The sequence below is a fragment of the Rhinopithecus roxellana genome, chromosome 1, assembly GCF_007565055.1.
Source record: "Rhinopithecus roxellana isolate Shanxi Qingling chromosome 1, ASM756505v1, whole genome shotgun sequence".
NCBI classification, from domain to species: Eukaryota; Metazoa; Chordata; class Mammalia; order Primates; family Cercopithecidae; genus Rhinopithecus; species Rhinopithecus roxellana.
The window spans coordinates 22,411,424-22,430,952 of NC_044549.1; the positions used below are offsets into that span (position 1 = coordinate 22,411,424).

At 39.1% G+C, this 19,529-nt stretch overlaps 1 protein-coding gene across 8 annotated transcripts in view; it reads left to right on the plus strand.

Annotated features, from left to right (window-relative positions):
• NXPE3 (neurexophilin and PC-esterase domain family member 3) overlaps positions 1 to 16,332 on the plus strand; it is a 40,946-nt gene extending 24,614 nt beyond the window's left edge. For all 8 annotated transcript variants that reach the window (XM_030940393.1, XM_030940385.1, XM_030940405.1 and 5 more), the window contains 3 exons: positions 4,237 to 4,310; positions 9,812 to 10,018; positions 14,796 to 16,332. In XM_030940393.1, the coding sequence (XP_030796253.1) occupies positions 4,237 to 4,310; positions 9,812 to 10,018; positions 14,796 to 15,346 (832 nt within the window). In that variant the 3' untranslated portion in view covers positions 15,347 to 16,332. The remainder of the gene's footprint in view (positions 1 to 4,236; positions 4,311 to 9,811; positions 10,019 to 14,795) is intronic.
• Positions 16,333 to 19,529: the final 3,197 nt, after the last annotated feature.

The following is a 19,529-nucleotide window of genomic DNA, read 5'->3' on the forward strand; positions in this document are numbered from 1 at the left end:
CAATTTGTGTTTTCTTCAACATTTCATAACATTACTAAGAAATAAAAAATTATAAAAAGCTACATGGTTAAAAAGTACCATTTTGGCCAAGTGTGGTGGCTCATGACTGTAGTCCCAGCACTTTGGGAGGCTGAGGTGGGAAGAAGGCTGGAGCCCAGGAGTTTGAGGTTGCAGTGAGCTGTAATCACAGTTGCACTACAGCCTGGGCAACAGATTGAGACCCTGCCTCAACAAAAAAGTACAGTTGTTTGAAAGAATGTATACATGTTTTTTACTTTTTAATGGAGTATATTGTTTTTAAACAGTCCTTGGTAGAGAGAATTTTTTTCTTGGATGAAAGGGAGGTATTTTTGTTAAGTACATCTGGGCACCCTAAAAAATTTCATAGTTTATGTTCACTCATTACCGGATGGGAGAAAAGGTGCTACCATAAAGTATGTGGTTTGTAGGAGCTCCTAAAATAAAACCCTTCAGTTTTCCACCCTGAAGTCAGCTTTTGGTCATACCGGATTATGTACAGGTCTAGTGGATTCATGCCATACCTTTGGAAGGCCAGCAGAGGGAGCGCTACTCAATGTACAGTGTTTACTGTACTGCTGAGAAGACTGGTATTTTCTATGGTTCAGTACAAAATGAAAACAAAATTAAATTTCACAACTCCTCCAAACAAAACCAAAACAAGTTTTTTCATTTTATTCCTGGGTTCAGGTTTCAGACATGCTGTTTATTAGTGACTGAGCAGATTATTTTATTTCTGTGTACTTTTTTGCCTATGTATGAAGACTACTCAGTTACCCTATTTTAGAGGATTGGTTGGTTGGTTTGTTTTGCAACAGGGTCTCACTTTGTCATCCAGGCTGGAGTGCGGTGCCATGATTGCAGCTCACTGCAGCCTTGACATCCCGGGTTCGAGCGATTCTCCCACCTCAGCCTCCCGAGTGTGCGCCACCTCCCGTGTCAGACTACAGGTGTGCACCACCACACCCAGCTAATTTTTGTATGTTTTGTAGAAATGTGGTTTCACTATGTTGCCCAGGCTGGTCTTGAACCTTTGGGCTTAAGTAGTCCTCCTGCCTTGGCCTCCCAAAGGGCTGGAATTACAGATGTGAGCCACCATGCTCCGTTAGAGTTGTGTTTTTAGATTTTTAAATTATTATGGATACATACTAGTTGTACATATTTTTGAGGTAGATATGATATTTTGATACAAGCATATAATATGTAATGATCAAATCAGGGTAATTGGAGTATCCATTGCTTGAAGCATTTATCATCTTTGTGTTGGGAACATTCCAATTCCAGTGTCATAATTGTTTTGAAATCTATAGTAAATGATTGCTAACTATAATTGCCCTATAGAGTTATGTTGTCAGTCTAGTTAGTGGTCTAGCAAAGAGGAAGAAGCATAGTAATTTACTCAAATTCCATGTGGAAAACAGAGAAAGTTTAGAGAGCTGACTTAGTGTAAAACTTAAAAGTATTTCTGACTGTAAATTCTACCATTAAAAACAAAAAACACCCGTGAACCCACAAAGATAAAATAATGTGTTTGTCCCTGCCCTTACTTGCATATCCTGGGTGAGGCTGGTTGATGGTACAGTGTTGTAGAATAATTGCAGAATTCTATTTACCTGGAAGTTTGCTGAGAAAACAATGTTTGAGGTGGTGTAAGTTTTTGGAAAGCAAACATTTGACAGAGTCCTTATAATTGGTTTTCATTTTCCATTTATTCTCTTTAGGTTCTGAAATATTGCATAAGACCATCTGAAAAGAAAAAGAAAAAGATTTAAATTGATTTTTGGGGGGATCTTTGGGTGTACTGTTTTGAGCTCATGGCCCAAATATGTTGAGCTGGTAACCTTTTTTACTTCTCTTTCTTGGTAACTCATAACCTTACTTAAACCAGAAAGAATTAAGAATCTTAGCCTTGGTATTTGGTTCCCTAAATGACAGTTGAACAATTAGAGGAATGTCATCTTTGTTCTTTATCTATAAGGGAACAAAAGTGTTAGTTTTGGAAAGGGCAACAGGGGTTTCCTTAAAGATCCTATTAATATAAGGGAAGGCCTTTTGAAAGAATGGGCTTATCACCTACAACATTTCCCTTTTATTTTAGCATGATTGCTGCTTTTTTCTTTCTAACTTTGTATTAAAAATATTGAATCTTTAGAAACATTGCAGGAATAATAACAATGAACTCATATACCTTTAACTTAGATTCACTATTATTAATGTTTTGCCACATTCTGCTTTTCTTTCTCTGTGTTTATATGTATCTGTGTATAATTTTTTCCTCTGAACCATCTAAGAGTATGGTGCAGACATCATGGCTCTGCACTCCATAAATATGCCTCTTCTAAGAAAGTGGACTTTCTCTAACATGTAACCATAATGATCACATTTGGGACATTTATCATTGTTATAGTACTATTATTTAATATGCAGTTCATGTTAGATATTCAAGTTTCTTCAGTTGTTCAAATAATGACTTCTATAGCTATCTTTTTAATTTTAACTAATTTAATCTATGCTTACACAGTATGTTTGGTTATCTCTTTAATCCAAAAGAATTCTTTAGCCTATTTTGTTTTGTATGACATTGGCAATTTTGATGTTGCTGTTTTGTAGAATGTCCTTTACTTCTTTTTTTTTTTTTCTTCTCGAGACAGTGTCGCTCTGTCACCCAGGCTGGGGTGCAATGCAGTGATCTCAGCTCACTGTAACCTTTGGCTCACTTTACTTCCTGGGATCAAGTGATTCTTGTGCCTCGCCCTCCCGAGTAGCTGGGACTACTAGGCGTGCACCACCACACCTGGCTAACTTTTGTATTTTTAGTAGAGATGGAGTTTTGCCGTGTTGGCCGGGCTGGTCTCAAACTCCTGGCCTTAAGGAGATCCGCCCGTCTTGGCCTTCCAAAGTGCTGGGATTACAGGCGTGAGCCACCATGCCCAGTCTACTTTGGATTTGCTTTATAGTTTTCACTTTCCATGTGATTAGACTGAGGCTAAATATTTTGGCAGGAAAATTACAGAGGAAATTATGTTTTTGCAAGAAAATTATTGTACAATAATAATTATATAATTCTTATAACTATAGACAAGTAAATTGTATATATTTTTCTTACCATAAAACTCTAAACTCATGAAAGTAGTTTATATGTGCTGTCTTAAAAATCACTTTATTTAAGCTATGAAATTCGATTATGCTCTAATGTGGCCAGGCCTGTATACTTCCTTCATTACTTGTTTTTTGTCTGTCTCCTCTGTGTCAGCTCCATGAAGAAGGAGATGCTGTGTTTTGCTTACTTTAGTAGCCCTGGATTCTAGGACAGTACCTGGCTTCAGAAGCTTAAGAATTATTTGTTGAATAAACAGTTTTTTCTGAAATTGATGAAATAATAAAAAATGACTGCACATTCCCATATCAAGAGTTTGGGGAGTTAACATTTTATTTTTTTGTTTTTGGTCTAAGTACGTGAGGCCTAGTTTTATTGTGACTCAGTTTTTGGAATAGTTGCCTTGAATTTTCAGTGCTTTTCTCCTTACCTCCACCCTCCGCCACGTTTTAATGCAGCCCTCCAAAAATATTTACTGAGTGTGGACTCTAGACCAGGGCCTGTGCTAGGATACAAAGATGAATGAGGCATCACCCTTGTCTTCGAGTAGTATATGTTTTATTTTATTTTACTTTTTTCCCCTGCTGCCTCCCTCGAGTAGTACATGTTTTAGTAAGGGGAACAGACACTAAAGAGTCCTGGTAATGATGAGCAAAGTACTGCATAAGTAAATATCTGGGGGTTAAGTGTCCCACGTAGGACTCCTCTGAGATCTGGAAAAGGCCTAAGGAATCAGATACATGACTTAATGCAGCATGAACTTGCAGCCTGAAAACTAGATAATGACAAAGTAGACATTCTTGTCAGTGTGAGCCATTCTCTGAGTCCAAGGGGAATACATCATTCAAACCAGAATTGGTCATTTTGGAGTTTGTACTCTTAGCAGTATACAGTGGAGTGAAATTTTAAGAATCAATTTATTTTTTTTCAGTTTTTATATACATATAACCTGCTTATTACAAGAGACCCAGTTTATTATTTATGTTGGTTAACATTCATAAGTATGTTTCATCATAATAAGGCTCTGTGAAATTAGTCATTTTATCATTTGTAAGTAAAGACATATATCTGAAAATAAATGTTCCTGAACCTGAGCTTGTGCTTTTTTATTCCTCTTAAAGTGGTGTCAATATCAAAATGCCAATCAACTCCAGTGGACCTGATTGGGTAACTGTGATTCCCAGGAGAATAAAAGGTAAAAAAACAAAACAAAACAAAAAAAAAAAAAACAAAAAAAGAATAAGCTTGATGATTTACTGTTTTTCTTACTAAGTGGGTTGAGGCTCTGTTATTTCATTTATGCTGCAAAAACTTATATGCCATAGTTACTTCTGGGCACAATTGAAAATATTAAAAGTACTGTTTGATTTAAAAAATCAGATCTTATGTGCGTAATTCTGAGTTTTGATATTTATTGTTATTTTATTTTATTTTATTTTATTTTTTTGAGACAGGATCTTGCTCTGTTACCTAGGCTGGAGTGCAGTGGCACAATCTTGACTCACTGCAGCCTTGCCCTCCTGGGCTCAAGTGATCCTCCCACCTCAGCCTCCCAAGTAGCTGGGACTACAGGCATACACCACCACACCTGGCTGATTTTTGTATTTTTTTTGCAGAGACAAATTTTTGCCGTGTTGCCCAGGATGATCTTAAGCTCCTGAGCTCAAGCAGTCCTCCCACCTTGGCCTCCCAAAGTGCTGGGATTACAGACATGTGCATGGCCGAGTTTTGCTATTTATGCTCATGTAAAAATCTTCTTCTCTTGCCAGCCCTCTTCTGTTTGGTTCCTTGAGTCTTTGAACAATGTTGTCCAATATGATAGCAACTAGTCACATGTAGTGATTCAAATTTAAATTAACTAAGATTAAATAAAATTCAAAATCTAGTTATTTAATCACACATGCCGAATAACTATATGTAGACAGCGTTTTATGTAGAATTTATCCATCATCACAAAAAGTTGTGTAGGACATTGCTTTTCTAGAGATACTTGAGAAATATGGGTAAAATTATAATGGAAATGTTTAAAATAAAAAACATTGGGTTGGAGAATAGCAGCTGTTCTCAAAGTGTGATCTGTGGATCAATGGCATCAGCATTACCAGGAGACCTGATAGAATTGCAGATTCTCAAGTCCCATCTCAGACGACTGAAACAGAAACCCTAGCTGGTGGGGCCCAGCAGTTCATGTTTTAACAAACGTTTTGGGTGACTCTGATTTATTGCTGTAGAATATTAATAGTAAAAGAACAAAATTCAGAGCAGCAAATGTTTATGTTATGTTCTTGCAGAACAGATATAATTAGCTATCGTGATTGTTAGAAAGAAGGGATGAATGTCACTAATGAAGCTTATACAGATGGCGGGCAAGGTCCTTCTAGCTTTTAAAAGTGGATTAACTGATAGTACTCCACTCTGTAGATGTTGCAAACCCTTTTGCTTCAGGGGCTCAATATTTAATACATGTGGACAGGCAGAGTGGATATTAGCCACATGCCTTGTTTGAGTGGTGGGAAGGAACTGAAAAGCAAGGACCATCTCAAGGCGCAGCCTCTTTTCAGTTTCGGCTGCTTTGTTACCATGTAGAAACAAACCCTATATGGCCAGATCCATAGATTTGTTTTTTCCAAGAGAAACCAGAAACTTTGATTTTTTAAATGTGATATCTCCAGATTTTAGAACATTGACATCTAATTCAAGACTTTGAAAATATTGTATGGGCTAAATGAAATCTGTTTGGCCCATATGCAGCCAGGGTACTGCCAGTTTATATCTCTTGTCTCTACTATCGTATGCCACAAGAATTCCCAGTCTTTTCCTGACGAAGAGCTGTTTTTGATTTACTTGAACCAAATGAATTACTAATTTTAGAGGCTCTGTATATGAGACATCAGTAATGGAAATATTTATCTTTTATCTGTTTGGGCCTTAGATTGCTTAGATTGTCAAGATGTCAGTAGACATGGTGTCCTTCAGTAGTACTGCGCTCTAAACACTCTCCATGTCTGACATCCTCAGGAGGCCCTCTCTCCCACTACTGGATCTGTCCTTCTTTCTCACAGTCTTCGACTGGCTTGCCCTTATTGTGATGTCCCTAGGTGTCCCAGGGATGGTCAGTGGAAGGAACTTTGGAAAGTTTACCTGTACCTGACAAGTCTTGAGGATCAACCAGGAAGTGGCTGTGGTTTTATGATTTACTCTTCTGGTTAGAGGGAAGATAGATTTGGTAATTAGTGAGCCTTTTGATATACTTTTAGAGGAAGAAAGTATGAATTAGTAGGAGCAGAATATCCTGGTTTTTAATAGGAAAGCCATCTTCTTGTAACAGGTATATAATTGGAAAGAAAAAGGGCAATTGCTTTATGGAATGTAGAAGGAACCCAGCTTGGTAGAACTTCATTGAATTTCACTCTATTGACCAGCAGGGGGCACTCAAAGACCCTAAATAAAGGGCTGGTATTTTTCCTTCTGTTGCTTCATTCTATGCAAACGTTCTGTTTCTGCTTAAACTTTTACCAACTAATTGTAGCATTCATCAAGGTTCATCAGATGTCGCCTGTGGCAGTGATTTTGGTGGCATTCTAATTGTGACTTTTAATGTCTCTCATTCTTTCAACATTTATTAGTTGGAATTCTGCAAAGAAGAGTTGTCCCTTCTTCATTTTAAGTGTTTATATCAGTGTAGACTCATGATAATTTCATTCTTTGGGTTATAATCCAATCCAATTCCATCATTATTTTATTTTCTTTTGTTTTTGCTCAAATTGTTCCAGTTTTGGCAGTTGGGAACGCTTTCAGTTTGGCTTCCTTATGCCCTTTTGTCACCCTGTGCGCTCTCACCCTTTTGTTTGTTTTGGGCGCTTCCTTACTTTCTGGCACCACAAGGTATTTGATGTTTGCGTTGTATTTTCTTTGCTTTAGCCTTAGAAGGAGTTTATAGTATTTGTACTTTCATTTCACTTATGAATTCTATATTTTGAAGTTTTTTCCCCTATGAAATTGTATTTATGTATTAGCTAATTAATATTCTTACAAGGTAAAATTATTGTTAAGGTTCATATTTAGATTGCTTGAGATTGCCAGTGCTACTGCTACTCGTGGTCATAATTCCAGTCAAAAGCAAGGGAAAACAGTTTGTAATTCTAGTTGACTACCTTATTAAGGGCAAGCATCTGGTTTATGTCAGGTTTTCCTAGTGCCAGAATTACTGCTGAGTTTTCATTAGTACCTGTAATGTGGTCCCCAGATTATCACAGCTAAGTGGCTCAGGAACCTTGACAGATTCTAACCTCATCAACAACTTGAGGTTATATTTTTGGGGGGAACTTACTGAGAGTTTAGGATAAGACTCGATCTAATAGCAACAGTATAGATAAGAACAATGAAATTTTACATTTGTGTTTATCTTTGTAGCTGTGGTAGGTTGAATACTAAGATGACTTCCAGTGATCTATGCTCTTACATAATCTCCTTCCCCTTAAGTGTGGGAGGGACGTGTAAATATGATGGTATATCATTCCTGTGATTTGATTATGTTACATGACAAAGTTGACTTTAAGAGAGTGACATTATCCTAGGTAGACCTGACCTTAGATCAGATAAGCCCTTAACAGGGACCATGTTCTTGCTTAAGAAAGAAGGATTCCATGTGAGGGAGATTATTTGTTGCTGATTTTAAAGATGAAGGGGGCCACATGGCTAGGAATATAGGCAACTTCTAGGAGCTGGAGGGCATCTCCTGGCTGATAACCATCAAGGAAATGGGTCTTACAACCACAAGTAACTGAGTTCTGCCAGTAACTTCAATGAACTTTGTTTGTTTGTTTGTTTATTTTTTGTTTGTTTTTGAGACAGAGTCTCGCTCTGTCGCCTAGGCTGGAGTGCAGTGGTGCAATCCTGGCTCACTGAACATCTCCGCCTCCTGTGTTCAAGCGATTCTTGTGCCTCAGCCTCCCAAGTACCTGGGATTACAGGTGTGTGTCACCACACCCAGCTAATATTTCTATTTTGAGTAGAGATGGGGTTTCACTATGTTGGCCAGGCTGGTCTCGATCTCCTGAGCTTAAGCAATCTGCCCGCCTCGGCCTCCCAAAGTGCTGGGATTACAGGCGTGAGCCACGTGTCTGGCCTTGAATGACCTTTTTGAAGGCTCTTCTCCAGAGAACACAGCCCTGATAACATCCTGATTTCAGCCCGTGAGACTGAGGAGGGAATATAGTTATGCTGTGTCTCAAACTCCTGACCTGCAGATCTGCAGGTTAGTAAGTGTCCCTTGTTTTTAAGCCACTAAGTTTGTGGTGATGTGTTACACAGCAATAGAAAACTAATAAAATAACTACCATCTAGACCAAGTTATTGAACGTTTAGAACATACAGGATGTTTCCAGGACTCTAGCATGCGCTTTACTATTCACACTATTACAGTATTGAATTTTCACAGTAACCCTTCAAAATAACTAGTAGTTGACCCATTTTATGGATGATGTAACCAGAGTCCAGAGATTTCACTTATTGTGTCATCATTTTGATTCCTTCTCTGTTAGGCTAGACGTTGAGGGTATAGTTAGGGAATAAGATGAAAGTTTAAATGATTTCTGAAGTCTCAGAGTTGGAGATGTGGAGTCAGACTTAGACTAGGTCCTGTGACTCTTCATCTAGCATTTTCCCTACTGCCCCTTAACCATGTTTAGGAGATATGGCCAATGATGTCTTGATGCTTTGGTTTGTCTCTACTAAAAATACAAAAATTAGCTGGGTGCGCGCCTGTAGTCCCAGCTACTTGGAAGGGTGAGGCAGGAGAATTGCTTGAACCCGGGAGGTGGAGGTTGCAGTGAGCTGAGATTGCGCCACTGCACTCCAGCCTGGCGACAGAGTGAGACTCTGTCTAAAAAAAAAAAAAAAAAAAGCAAAAGTTAGCCAGGCATAGTAGTGCATGCCTGTAATCCCAGCTACTTGGGAGGCTGAGGCAGGAGAATCGCTTGAACCCAGGAGGTGGAGGTTGCAGTGAGCCAAGATTGTGCCACTGCACTCCAGCCTGGGCAAAAAGAGTGAGACTCCATCTCAAAAAAAATGTAAGTAGAGGCAATGCTGAAAGTCCCTCCTTTCCTTTCTGTCCACCAACACGCTCATGCCCATTTCAGATCTTCCCATTTTTGTACAAAGGAAAAACTTTTTTTTTTTTTTAAATTCTACTTTAAGTTCTGGGATACATGTGCAGAATGTGCAGATTTGTTACATAGGTATACATGTGGTTTGCTGCACCTGTCAACCCATCATCTAGGTTTTAAGCCTTGTATTTGTCCTAATGCTCTCCCTCCCCTTGCCCCCCACCCCCCGAACAGGCCCCAGTATGTGATGTTCCCCTCCTTGTGTCCATGTGTTCTTGGTGTTCAACTCCTGCTTATGAGTGAGAACATGCGTTGTTTGGTTTTCTGTTCCTGTGTTAGTTTGCTGAGAATGATGACTTCCAGCTTCATCCATGTCCCTGCAAAGGACATGAACTCATTCTTTTTTATGGCTGTAGAAAACCTTTTTTTTAATGAGGAGAGAAGTCTGGGATTTGAGATCTGACAGCAGGAAATGTTTCCCACGTGCCATCAGGCTAACAAATACGTGGGCATAATTGTTTCTTGGGACATTTTTCATCTATTGTTGGACGAGAATATTAAAATATTTGTTTTTCGTTTTTCTTTACAGAAACTAACAATCTAGAACTATCTCAAGGCTCAGGAACTTTTCCTTCTGGGTATTACTATAAAGACCAGTGGAGGCCCAGAAAGTTTAAGATGCGTCAGTTTAATGACCCTGACAACATTACAGAGTGCTTACAAAGAAAAGTGGTGCATTTGTTTGGTGACTCAACAATCAGGCAATGGTTTGAATACCTTACAACATTTGTTCCAGGTTGGTACTTTGCCTTTTGTTTCATAACCCTTTCCCACATCGGCTTTGAAATCAGCAGGCTCACTCAGGTGCCTGAAGAAAGGTTATCAGGTGAGGAAACATTTATTTCTCTGTAGGACTAAAGAGGTACTCATACCCTGGAGAGATGTGTGACAGCTTCTGATCAATAGCTGTGTTCTGTTGTACTCATGGAGGCACTGGGTTCTCATGGAGGTTTATGGCACTGATGAGCTGTATGACTTTGGACAAGTCATTTACTTTTTAGGGCTTCATTTCTCCATGTGTGAGATGAGACAGCTGGACCATGTCACTTCACAGGTGTCTTTCACTTCTAATATTCTGGGTTGTAAATAGAGGTGGGCATTTCCAGTTGTTTCTCCCCTAGTTCTGTCTCATCCAGCTCCAAGTTTATAGTAGCTTTAAGTAGAAGGAAGCAGCCAGACCTATAGTGGTCCATATTGCATCCTTGCAGCAAAGCCATCCTTGTGTCATCCATTGGGCCTACCATTGGTGTGACTCTAAAATGGAGTTGGCTCCTACTGAGGGAGTCTGGGTAAGTTCCAGCGTTCTTAACTTCTTGATTTCTCTGCTTGACTCTGGGGCTATTCTCCACACTCAGAACAAACCCCAGTGGTTGGAGGCCCACCCCTTCTTCACAATGGCATTCTTCTCCTTCTGGAAGGGTTGTGGATGAGGTAAGGAAGGAGGGATCCTGAAGGAGCAGAAATAAAAACCCTGCTTACAATTTAGAGAGCTGATGAATGGTTTTGTGGGAACTGTTTTTAATGGCTATGTGTGGGCAAGGCTTTTTTTTTTTTTTTTTTTTTGAGACGGAGTCTTGCTCTGTCGCCCGGGCTGGAGTGCAGTGGCCGGATCTCAGCTCACTGCAAGCTCCGCCTCCCGGGTTTATGCCATTCTCCTGCCTCAGCCTCCGGAGTAGCTGGGACTACAGGTGCCCGCCACCACGCCCGGCTAGGTTTTTGTATTTTTAGTAGAGACGAGGTTTCACCGTGTTAGCCAGGATGGTCTTGATCTCCTGACCTCGTGATCCGCCCATCTCGGCCTCCCAAAGTGCTGGGATTACAGGCTTGAGCCACCGCGCCCGGCCGTGTGGGCAAGGCTTTTAATAAAGTAAAGCCTGATGGTTTGTTGTGAGTTGTTTGTGTTTCTTTTTATCAGCTTTTATTTATTAGGTCAACTTAGTTTTATTGATTGATTGATTGATCGAGGTCTCACTCTCTCACTCAGACTGGAGTGCAATGGTGTGATCGTGGCTCACTGCAGCCTCGACCTCCTGGGCTCAAGTGATCCTCCCAGCTCAGCCTCCCAGGCGTTTGGGACCACAGGCATAAGCCACTGCACTCGACTAATTTTTTGTATTTTTTGTAGAGACGAGGTCTCACTGAGTTGCTCAGGCTAGTCTCGAATTCTCATACTCAAGCAGTCCGCCCACCTCCACCTCCTGAAGTGCTGATGGCTCACACCTGGCCTCAACTTAGTTTTAAATTTAATTTTTAGAAGGAAAGGAGGAAGTAGATATTGTCCCCAACAGTGTAAAGTCAATTCCACTTTTTGTTTTGCTTGTTTTTTAAATTGAAACAGATATAACTAAGCTTTGTTTGATAAAGTATAAGTTATACATTAGGAGAAGGGAAATACTTTGTATGGCATGATGCTAGACAAGGTTTGATGTGATGCTGACCAGTGGGGGCCTTTCTATGTGTCTGTAGTTGCTTGCTTCTTAAATTCTAATGATGTAGCTTGGTATTTCCTTTGATAGTAAGGATCACACTGACTATTTTGATCACTTCCCACCATATACTTTACAGACATATCTTCACCTGATAAAAATAAAGCCTTATGTCAATGCTTGATTTTCATCAAAAGAAAGTGGTAGCTTGAGCTTTTTGTTCAGTTAAAATGGGGCTGAATGCTAAGTAGTAGTTAGGTAGGAAAATCTAGAAGAGAAGCCTGGAAATGCAAGGAGAAAAAAGTGAAACCTACTTTAACCGTTAAGAAGAATATATGACAATTATATATATATATATATATATATATATATATATATATATATATATATATATGTATGTATGTATCTAATCTCTCTCTCTCTCTCTCTCTCTCTCTCTCTCTCTCTCTCTCTATATATATATATATATATATATTTTTTTTTTTTTTTTTTTTTTTTTTTTTTTTGAGACGGAGTCTCACTCTCGCCCAGGCTGGAGTGCAGTGGTGTGATCTCTACTCACTAAACCTCTGCCTCCCAGGTTCATGTGATTCTCCTGCCTCAGCCTCCCAAGTAGCTGAGATTACAGGCACCCGCCACCACGGCTGGCTAATTTTTGTATTTTTAATGGAGACGGGGTTTCACCATGTTGGCCAGGCTGGTCTCAAACTCCTGACCTCAAGTGATCTGCCTGCCTTGACCTCCCAAAGTACTGGGATTACAAGCATGAGCCACCTTGTCCATCCTGTAGGACAATTCTGTTCTGATGTTACTTCTTCAAAATTGACTGTGAACTTCCTGAGGGCAAGGACTATAGCTTATCCATCTGAGCATTGCTGGCTTGTAGCACCTATAGCAGTGGGCACTAAGTAGGTGCTTAGAAAATATCAGTTGAATTGGATTGTCAACATTTACTTAAGGCACTTAAGGGAATATTTAGTGATATGAGACACATCTTCTTTCCTCATGGGTACACACACTAAGTGATGAATTATACAGAGTTTTTTAGGAATAACAAGGAGTCCCACTGATTCCTGGGACCTTCAGAATGTCTCCAGGCAACTGGACCTTGAAATACAACTTAGAGGGAGAAAAGCGATGCTATCTGTGTTATTCTCATGATAGAGATGGAAGTTTTTCAATAGGACATTAACATGATTTTTCATCTACAGGGTAAAATTGAAAGTCAAAAGAAACAGGGTTGCTTCTTTCTTTTGCTTATTGCATAAAGAGGTGTTTGTTTTCACTTTTCAGAATTATTTGAACTTGCTTTAATTTTATTTTTTAAAACATTCATTTTTAATCAGCAAATAGGTATATTTATGGGGTACAATGTGATATATATATATACTGGAATTATTATATCAAGTAAATTAACATATCCATCACCTCACATACTTACTTTTTTATAGTGAGAACATTTAAAATCTCTTAGCAGTTTTGAAATATATGGTACATTATTATTTATTATGGTTACCATGTTGTGCAATAGATCTCTAAAACATTTTCCTTCTGAGACCTTGATTAACATTTCCCCATTGCACCTACCCCACTAACAGCCCCTAGTAACCACTATTCTACTCTCTACTTCAACTTTTTTAAGTCCACATATAAGTCAGTATAAGGCAAATACTGCATGAAGTTCTACATCAAAGACATCTGTATGTGGCTTATTTCACTTAGCATAATGTCCTCTAGTTTCATCCATGTTGTTACAAATGACAGAATTTCCCAAAAGAAGTCTTTGGTTACTAATATGTGCTCATAAAACAGAAGTTAAAGCTCTTGTCTTGAAAGATATAATATTTATCTGTTAGGAGAATAAAATGTAAACGCCAAGTCGATTTTTATAAATTAAATGATCATAAATAGTCACTTCTCAAAAGAAGACATACGTACAGCCAACAAATGTGTGAAGAAAAAGCTCAGTATCACTCATCATGAGAGAAATGCAAATCAAAACCACAATGAAATTGTGGTTCTCACACCAATCAGAATGGCTATTATTAAAAAGCCAAAAAATAACAGATCCTGGCGAGGTTGCAGAGCAAAAGTAACACTTTCACACTGTTGGTGGAAGTGTAAATTAGTTCGACCATTGTGGAAAGCAGTATGGCGATTCCTTAAAGAGCTAAAAGCACAACTACCATTCGACCCAGCAATCCCATTACCAGGTATATACCCAGAGGAATATAAATCATTCTGCCATAAAGACACATGCAAGCAAATGTTCATTGCAGCACTGTTCGCAGTAACAAAGACATGGAATCAACCTAAATGCCCATCAATGACAGACTGGATAAAGAAAATGTGGTACATATATACTGTGGAATACTATGCAGCAATAAAAACAAGATCATGTCTTTTGTGGGAACATGGATGGAGCTGGAGACTATTATCTTTATCAAACTAACACAGGAACAGAAAACCAAATACTGCATGTTCTCACTTATAAGTGGGAGCTAAATGATAAGAACTTATGAACACACAGAAGGAAACAACAGACACTGGGGTCTACTTGAGTCAGGGAGTTGGGAGGAAGGAGAGGAGCAGAAAAGATAACTATTGGGTACTGGGCTTAAAATCTGGGTGATGAAATAATATATGACAGATTTTCCTATGTAACAAACCTTTACATACACCCCCAAACCTAAAATAAAAGTTAACAGAAACTTTTTAGACATAGATTAAAAAAATTGTAATGATCAGTGGAAATAGCAACATTTCTTGGCCTAATAATTAGAGAAAAATGGGTTATTTTGTTTTTCAGGCATAGACAGGCTTAGTGTAGAGTCTATCATTGATGGTGTTATTTATAATGAATGTTATGTTTATGTAATAATTTAAATAATAAACATGTTAGAATAAAGGCCCATTGACACAAAAGGGGGCAGGGTTCAGTGAAATAGGTATTCCCTTTACATTTATATTGTACCTTTTTGTTGTACTTAAAAAAAACTTGTTATTTGAAGCCACTTAATAAGGTATAATCAAAATATATGTGCTTGGTTTGAAGGCTTTTATGAACTTGAGTTTTCCTTGTTTCAGATTTAGTGGAGTTTAACTTGGGTAGTCCCAAGAATGTGGGTCCTTTCCTTGCAGTGGACCAGAAGCACAGCATCCTGCTCAAATACCGCTGCCATGGTCCACCCATCCGCTTCACAACCGTCTTTAGCAGTGAGCTCCATTATGTGGCGAATGAGCTGAATGGCATTGTGGGAGGGAAGAACACAGTGGTTGCCATAGCTGTATGGTCTCACTTCAGCACCTTCCCTTTGGAAGTGTACATCCGGCGGCTCAGGAACATCCGTCGAGCAGTGGTTCGGCTCCTCGATCGAAGCCCAAAGACCGTGGTGGTCATCCGGACGGCCAATGCCCAGGAGCTGGGACCCGAGGTGAGCCTTTTCAACAGCGACTGGTACAACTTTCAGCTGGACACCATCCTTCGGAGGATGTTCTCAGGGGTTGGAGTATATCTCGTCGATGCCTGGGAGATGACCCTGGCCCATTATCTACCGCACAAGCTGCATCCAGATGAAGTTATTGTGAAGAACCAGCTGGACATGTTCTTGTCCTTTGTGTGCCCCTTGGAGACCTAGCCTGTCTTGGAAGGGACTGGAGGAATCATATTCAATGACCTTCTCAATTGACCTGAGTTACAGAAAGTGGCCCCAGTGAGAGATGACTGCCATTAATAAGCATAAAATTTCAAAAAGATCTGAACTTTATATGATGACTTACAAGGAGCTTAGAAAATGCAGGTTACATTTATATCTACCTATAGGATTTTATCCAATCTTGGCTTAGCCATGGTAGAACTCTTAACAGCATCTACACACTGTATTGCTCTTATAACCAAAGATGCTGAGTGTATTTGAATTAGCTTCTCCTGGGAGGGTTGATTACTTTGCTAAAGAGTGTGAAAAATATTCTGATGGAAGGGACAAGTTTGGTTGGTGTTTGTAGCTTATCTGGTAAAGGAAATTGAGTGCATCTGCATGCATAGCACAAGTAGTCGCTCTTCTGGCAGTTAACTAGAGAAAGCTTACAGTCAGAGGCTCTTGTGAGTGCACTGAAGACTGCTGTGTCTCAGGAGTTTCTCTTGATGATCTACCTTTTCTGGATTACTTGAAAAGGCCAATGTGCTTGATTCGAGTTTTTTAGTGGGAATATTTACAATTTCTTGCTTTTATCTAGAAAAGAGCAGAAGGGAACTATGAAAGCAGTATATATAAAATCTGTGCTTTGGAATCGATATTTGCATTTGGTGATTTTTTATTTGATTCAGCTAAATTTTATGTGTGGAATACTTACTCTAGAATAACTACTTTTGGAACTGGAAGGGGGAAATCTGTAAATGGAAATTTATTTTTATGTTCTGAAATTTGAGGGTTTTAAGAATTGACTTTTGTGTAAAGAATGCTATTGTATTATAAAGCTGTGGAAGTTTTTCCCACCAGTTTCAGGTGTTTTTTTTTTTTTTTTTTTTTTTTTTGTTGTTGTTGTTGTTGTTATTTTGAACTACTTACCACAATTAGAAGTTAAAATCTAATTAGAAATTAATAAGCTATTAAAATTCATGACAGGTTTTTTTTTTTTTTCTGGTATTTCTTGATTTGGGCATAAAAGGCACACCCATTCTCTCATGCTTGGAAGAAGCTGCTCTTCCTACTGGCTATCTAAGAAGAATGGAATTATTAATTTTATTTGACTTATTAATTTTAAATGAGTTTAGTTAATTTGGGATCATTTAGTAAGTACTCTTTTCTTTTTGAGCTATGATAGATTATAGTCTAGTTTAAGTTGCTCCTAAGTAGACAGATGAAGAAGCTAGGGAGGCCTTAGAGAGGAAGACAGATGCTTGAAGTATGAACGATACATACCTTTAGAAGAATGGGTCAAATAATTTGCATTTTTAATTTAAAATAGGAGGGCCCCAGATCTTACTTTCCTATCCTTGAGGAACACCTTCAAGTTTTTAAAGTATTTTATGGGGAAAGAAGATTTTTAATTGTTTCTGAGTCTAATGAGGCAATAAAATATATTAAAATAGTTTAATTTTAATGGTCCTTACGCTTTACAGTACCTAAGGATCACTTGTAATATCTGACAAAAATGAAGAATTAAGAGTCATGGCAGGGTGTGGTAGCTCAAGCCTGTAATCCCAGCACTTTGGGAGGCCAGGCAGGAGGATTGCTTGAGGCCTGGAGTTTGAGACCAGCCTGGGCAACATGGTAAGATCTCGTCTCTACAAAAAATAAAAAATGATCCAGGCATGGGCCGACAGTCCCAGCTACTAGGGAGGCTGAGGCAGGGTGATTGATTGAGCCCAGTGGTTCAAGGCTGCAGTGTGTTATGATTGTGCCACTACACTCCCGCCTGGGCAATGGACAAGAGATCTTATCTCTAACAAATTTTGTTAAAAAAAGAATTAAGGCCAGGCGTGGTGGCTCCCACCTGTAATCCCAGCAGGGATTACAGTCTTGGGCGGCTGAAGTGGGCAGGTTGCTTGAGCCCGGAAGGGGCTTGAGCCTGGGTGCCATGGTGAAACCCCATCTCTACCAAAAAATATAAAAACTAGCCAGGTGTGATGGCACTCACCTGTAGTCCCAGCTACTTAGGAGGCTGAGGTGGGAGGATCACCTGAGCCCAGGAGGCAGAAGGTTGCAGAGATTGCAGTGAGCCTTGATTATGCCACTGTACTCCAGTCTGGGCAACAGGGCAAGACCCTGTCTCTAGAAAAAAAGAAAAAAAAAAAAAAAAAAAAAAAGAGGGACCATGATGCCTCTGGGATTTATGGAACCAACCTTTGTGGCAACTGCTTAGTGATTCTGATGCAATGGTGGTATTCCACACTTGAAGAAACACTAAGAGAAGAGGTAAGCTAGAATGAGGGAATAAACATGGCTTGTTTATTATTTCAGGGGATTTACCAATAACTGGTTTAATTCTGTTCATGATCCAGTAGTATAGGTGATATTAGCTCCATTTTATAGATGAGGAACTCAAGTTTAGATTTGAAATAAGGTACTTGAAAAAAGTCCATATCCCTTTTCAGCTAAAATTGTGAGACTTTCATAAAGAAGGGTTTGTATTTATTTATTTGTTTTTGAGACGGAGTCTTGCTCTTTTGCCCAGGTTGGAGTGCAGTGGCATGATAGGGCTCACTGCAGCCTTGACTTCCTGGGGTCAAGCGATCCTTCTACCTCAGCCTCCTGAGTAGCTGGGACTACAGAGATGTACCACCATGCCCAGCTAATTTTTGTATCTTTTTGTAGAGACTAGGTTTTGCCATGTTGTCCAGGTTGGTCTTAAACTCCTGAGCTTAAGCCATCTGCCCACCTCGGCTTCCCAAAGTGCTGGGATTACAGATGTGAGCCACTGTGCCCAGCTGAGAGTTTTTATTTTCATGAAAGAACTTCTAGACATTTCCTCAAGGATTTGTAAAGGAGGCTGAGCGGTAATTTTCCCAGGAGAATTTTAAAAAGAAAGAGAGCATTGCTTCTCCAGTGGTTTGGAACGCTGCCACTTGATTGTGCAAATGCTTTCTTATGATCTTGTCTAGTTTCTGTTATTTTTTGATTTGGTGACATAGCTCTTAAAGATTTGGATTCTGGTTTACAGCAGCTTTACAGTGATAGTTAAAAAAAAAAAAAAAAAAAAGATTTGGTGACACAGCTTCTTGAGGTATTCTCAGTCACTTTCATCTCTCTTTAAAAAAAAATTTTTTTTAAACAACTTTTAAGTTCAGGGGTACATGTGCCAGTTTGTTTCAAGGTAAACTTATGTCATGGGGGTTTGTTGTACAGATGATTTCATCACCCAGGTGTTAAGCCTAGTACCCATTAGTAATTTTTCCTGATCTTCTCCCTCCTCCTACCCTCCACTCTCCAATAGACTCCAGTTTGTGTTGTTCCCCTTTATGTGACCATGTGTTCTCATCATTTAGCTCTCACTTATCAGTGAGAACAACTTTCATCCCACATCTGATTTGTCTTTCTTCACTCTGGTGTGGAAATTTTGATAGAGATTCCTATACCACTTAAACATTTCCCAGAATATTTAGATAGAATAGTTTCTTCTGAAAAGTTTATTTCAGGCTAGTGCCATATGGTTGTGAATATTAGCATGGTAGCCAAATAATAGTTTGTTTTAAATATATATTTCCCAGTATAAATATAAGAGACATCATAATTTTTAAAAACTATAAAATCTAGAAGAAAAATATATGGATAAAATCCATAATTCTATCATCTGAATGCAATGAACATTAGCATTTAGGTATATTTTCTTGCAGGTTTTTTAACCATATAGTTATAGAGAATATGTAATTTGAGTCTGTTTTTTACATATAAATATTTTTCTATGTTAAATAGTCTTCATAAGTTAATTATAAAGATCTACTTAATAGTACTGCTACTGTAGTTTTCATTATTAGATAAGTTGATCATTATGGTTGGACATTTAGGTTTACAATATTAAAGCAGTGGGCCGGGCATGGTGGCTCACGCCTGTAATCCCAGCACTTTGGGAGGCCGAGGCGGGTGGATCATGAGGTCAGGAGTTCAAGACCAGTCTGGCCAAGATGGTGAAACCCTGTCTCTACAAAAAATACAAAAAAATTAGCCAGGCGTGGTGGCAGGCACCTGTAATCCCAGCTACTCTGGAGGCTGAGGCAGAGAATTGCTTAAACCTGGAGGGGCGGAGGTTGCAGTGAGCCGAGATCGCACCACTGCACTCCAGCCTGGGCGACAGAGCGAGACTCTGTCTCAAATAAAATAA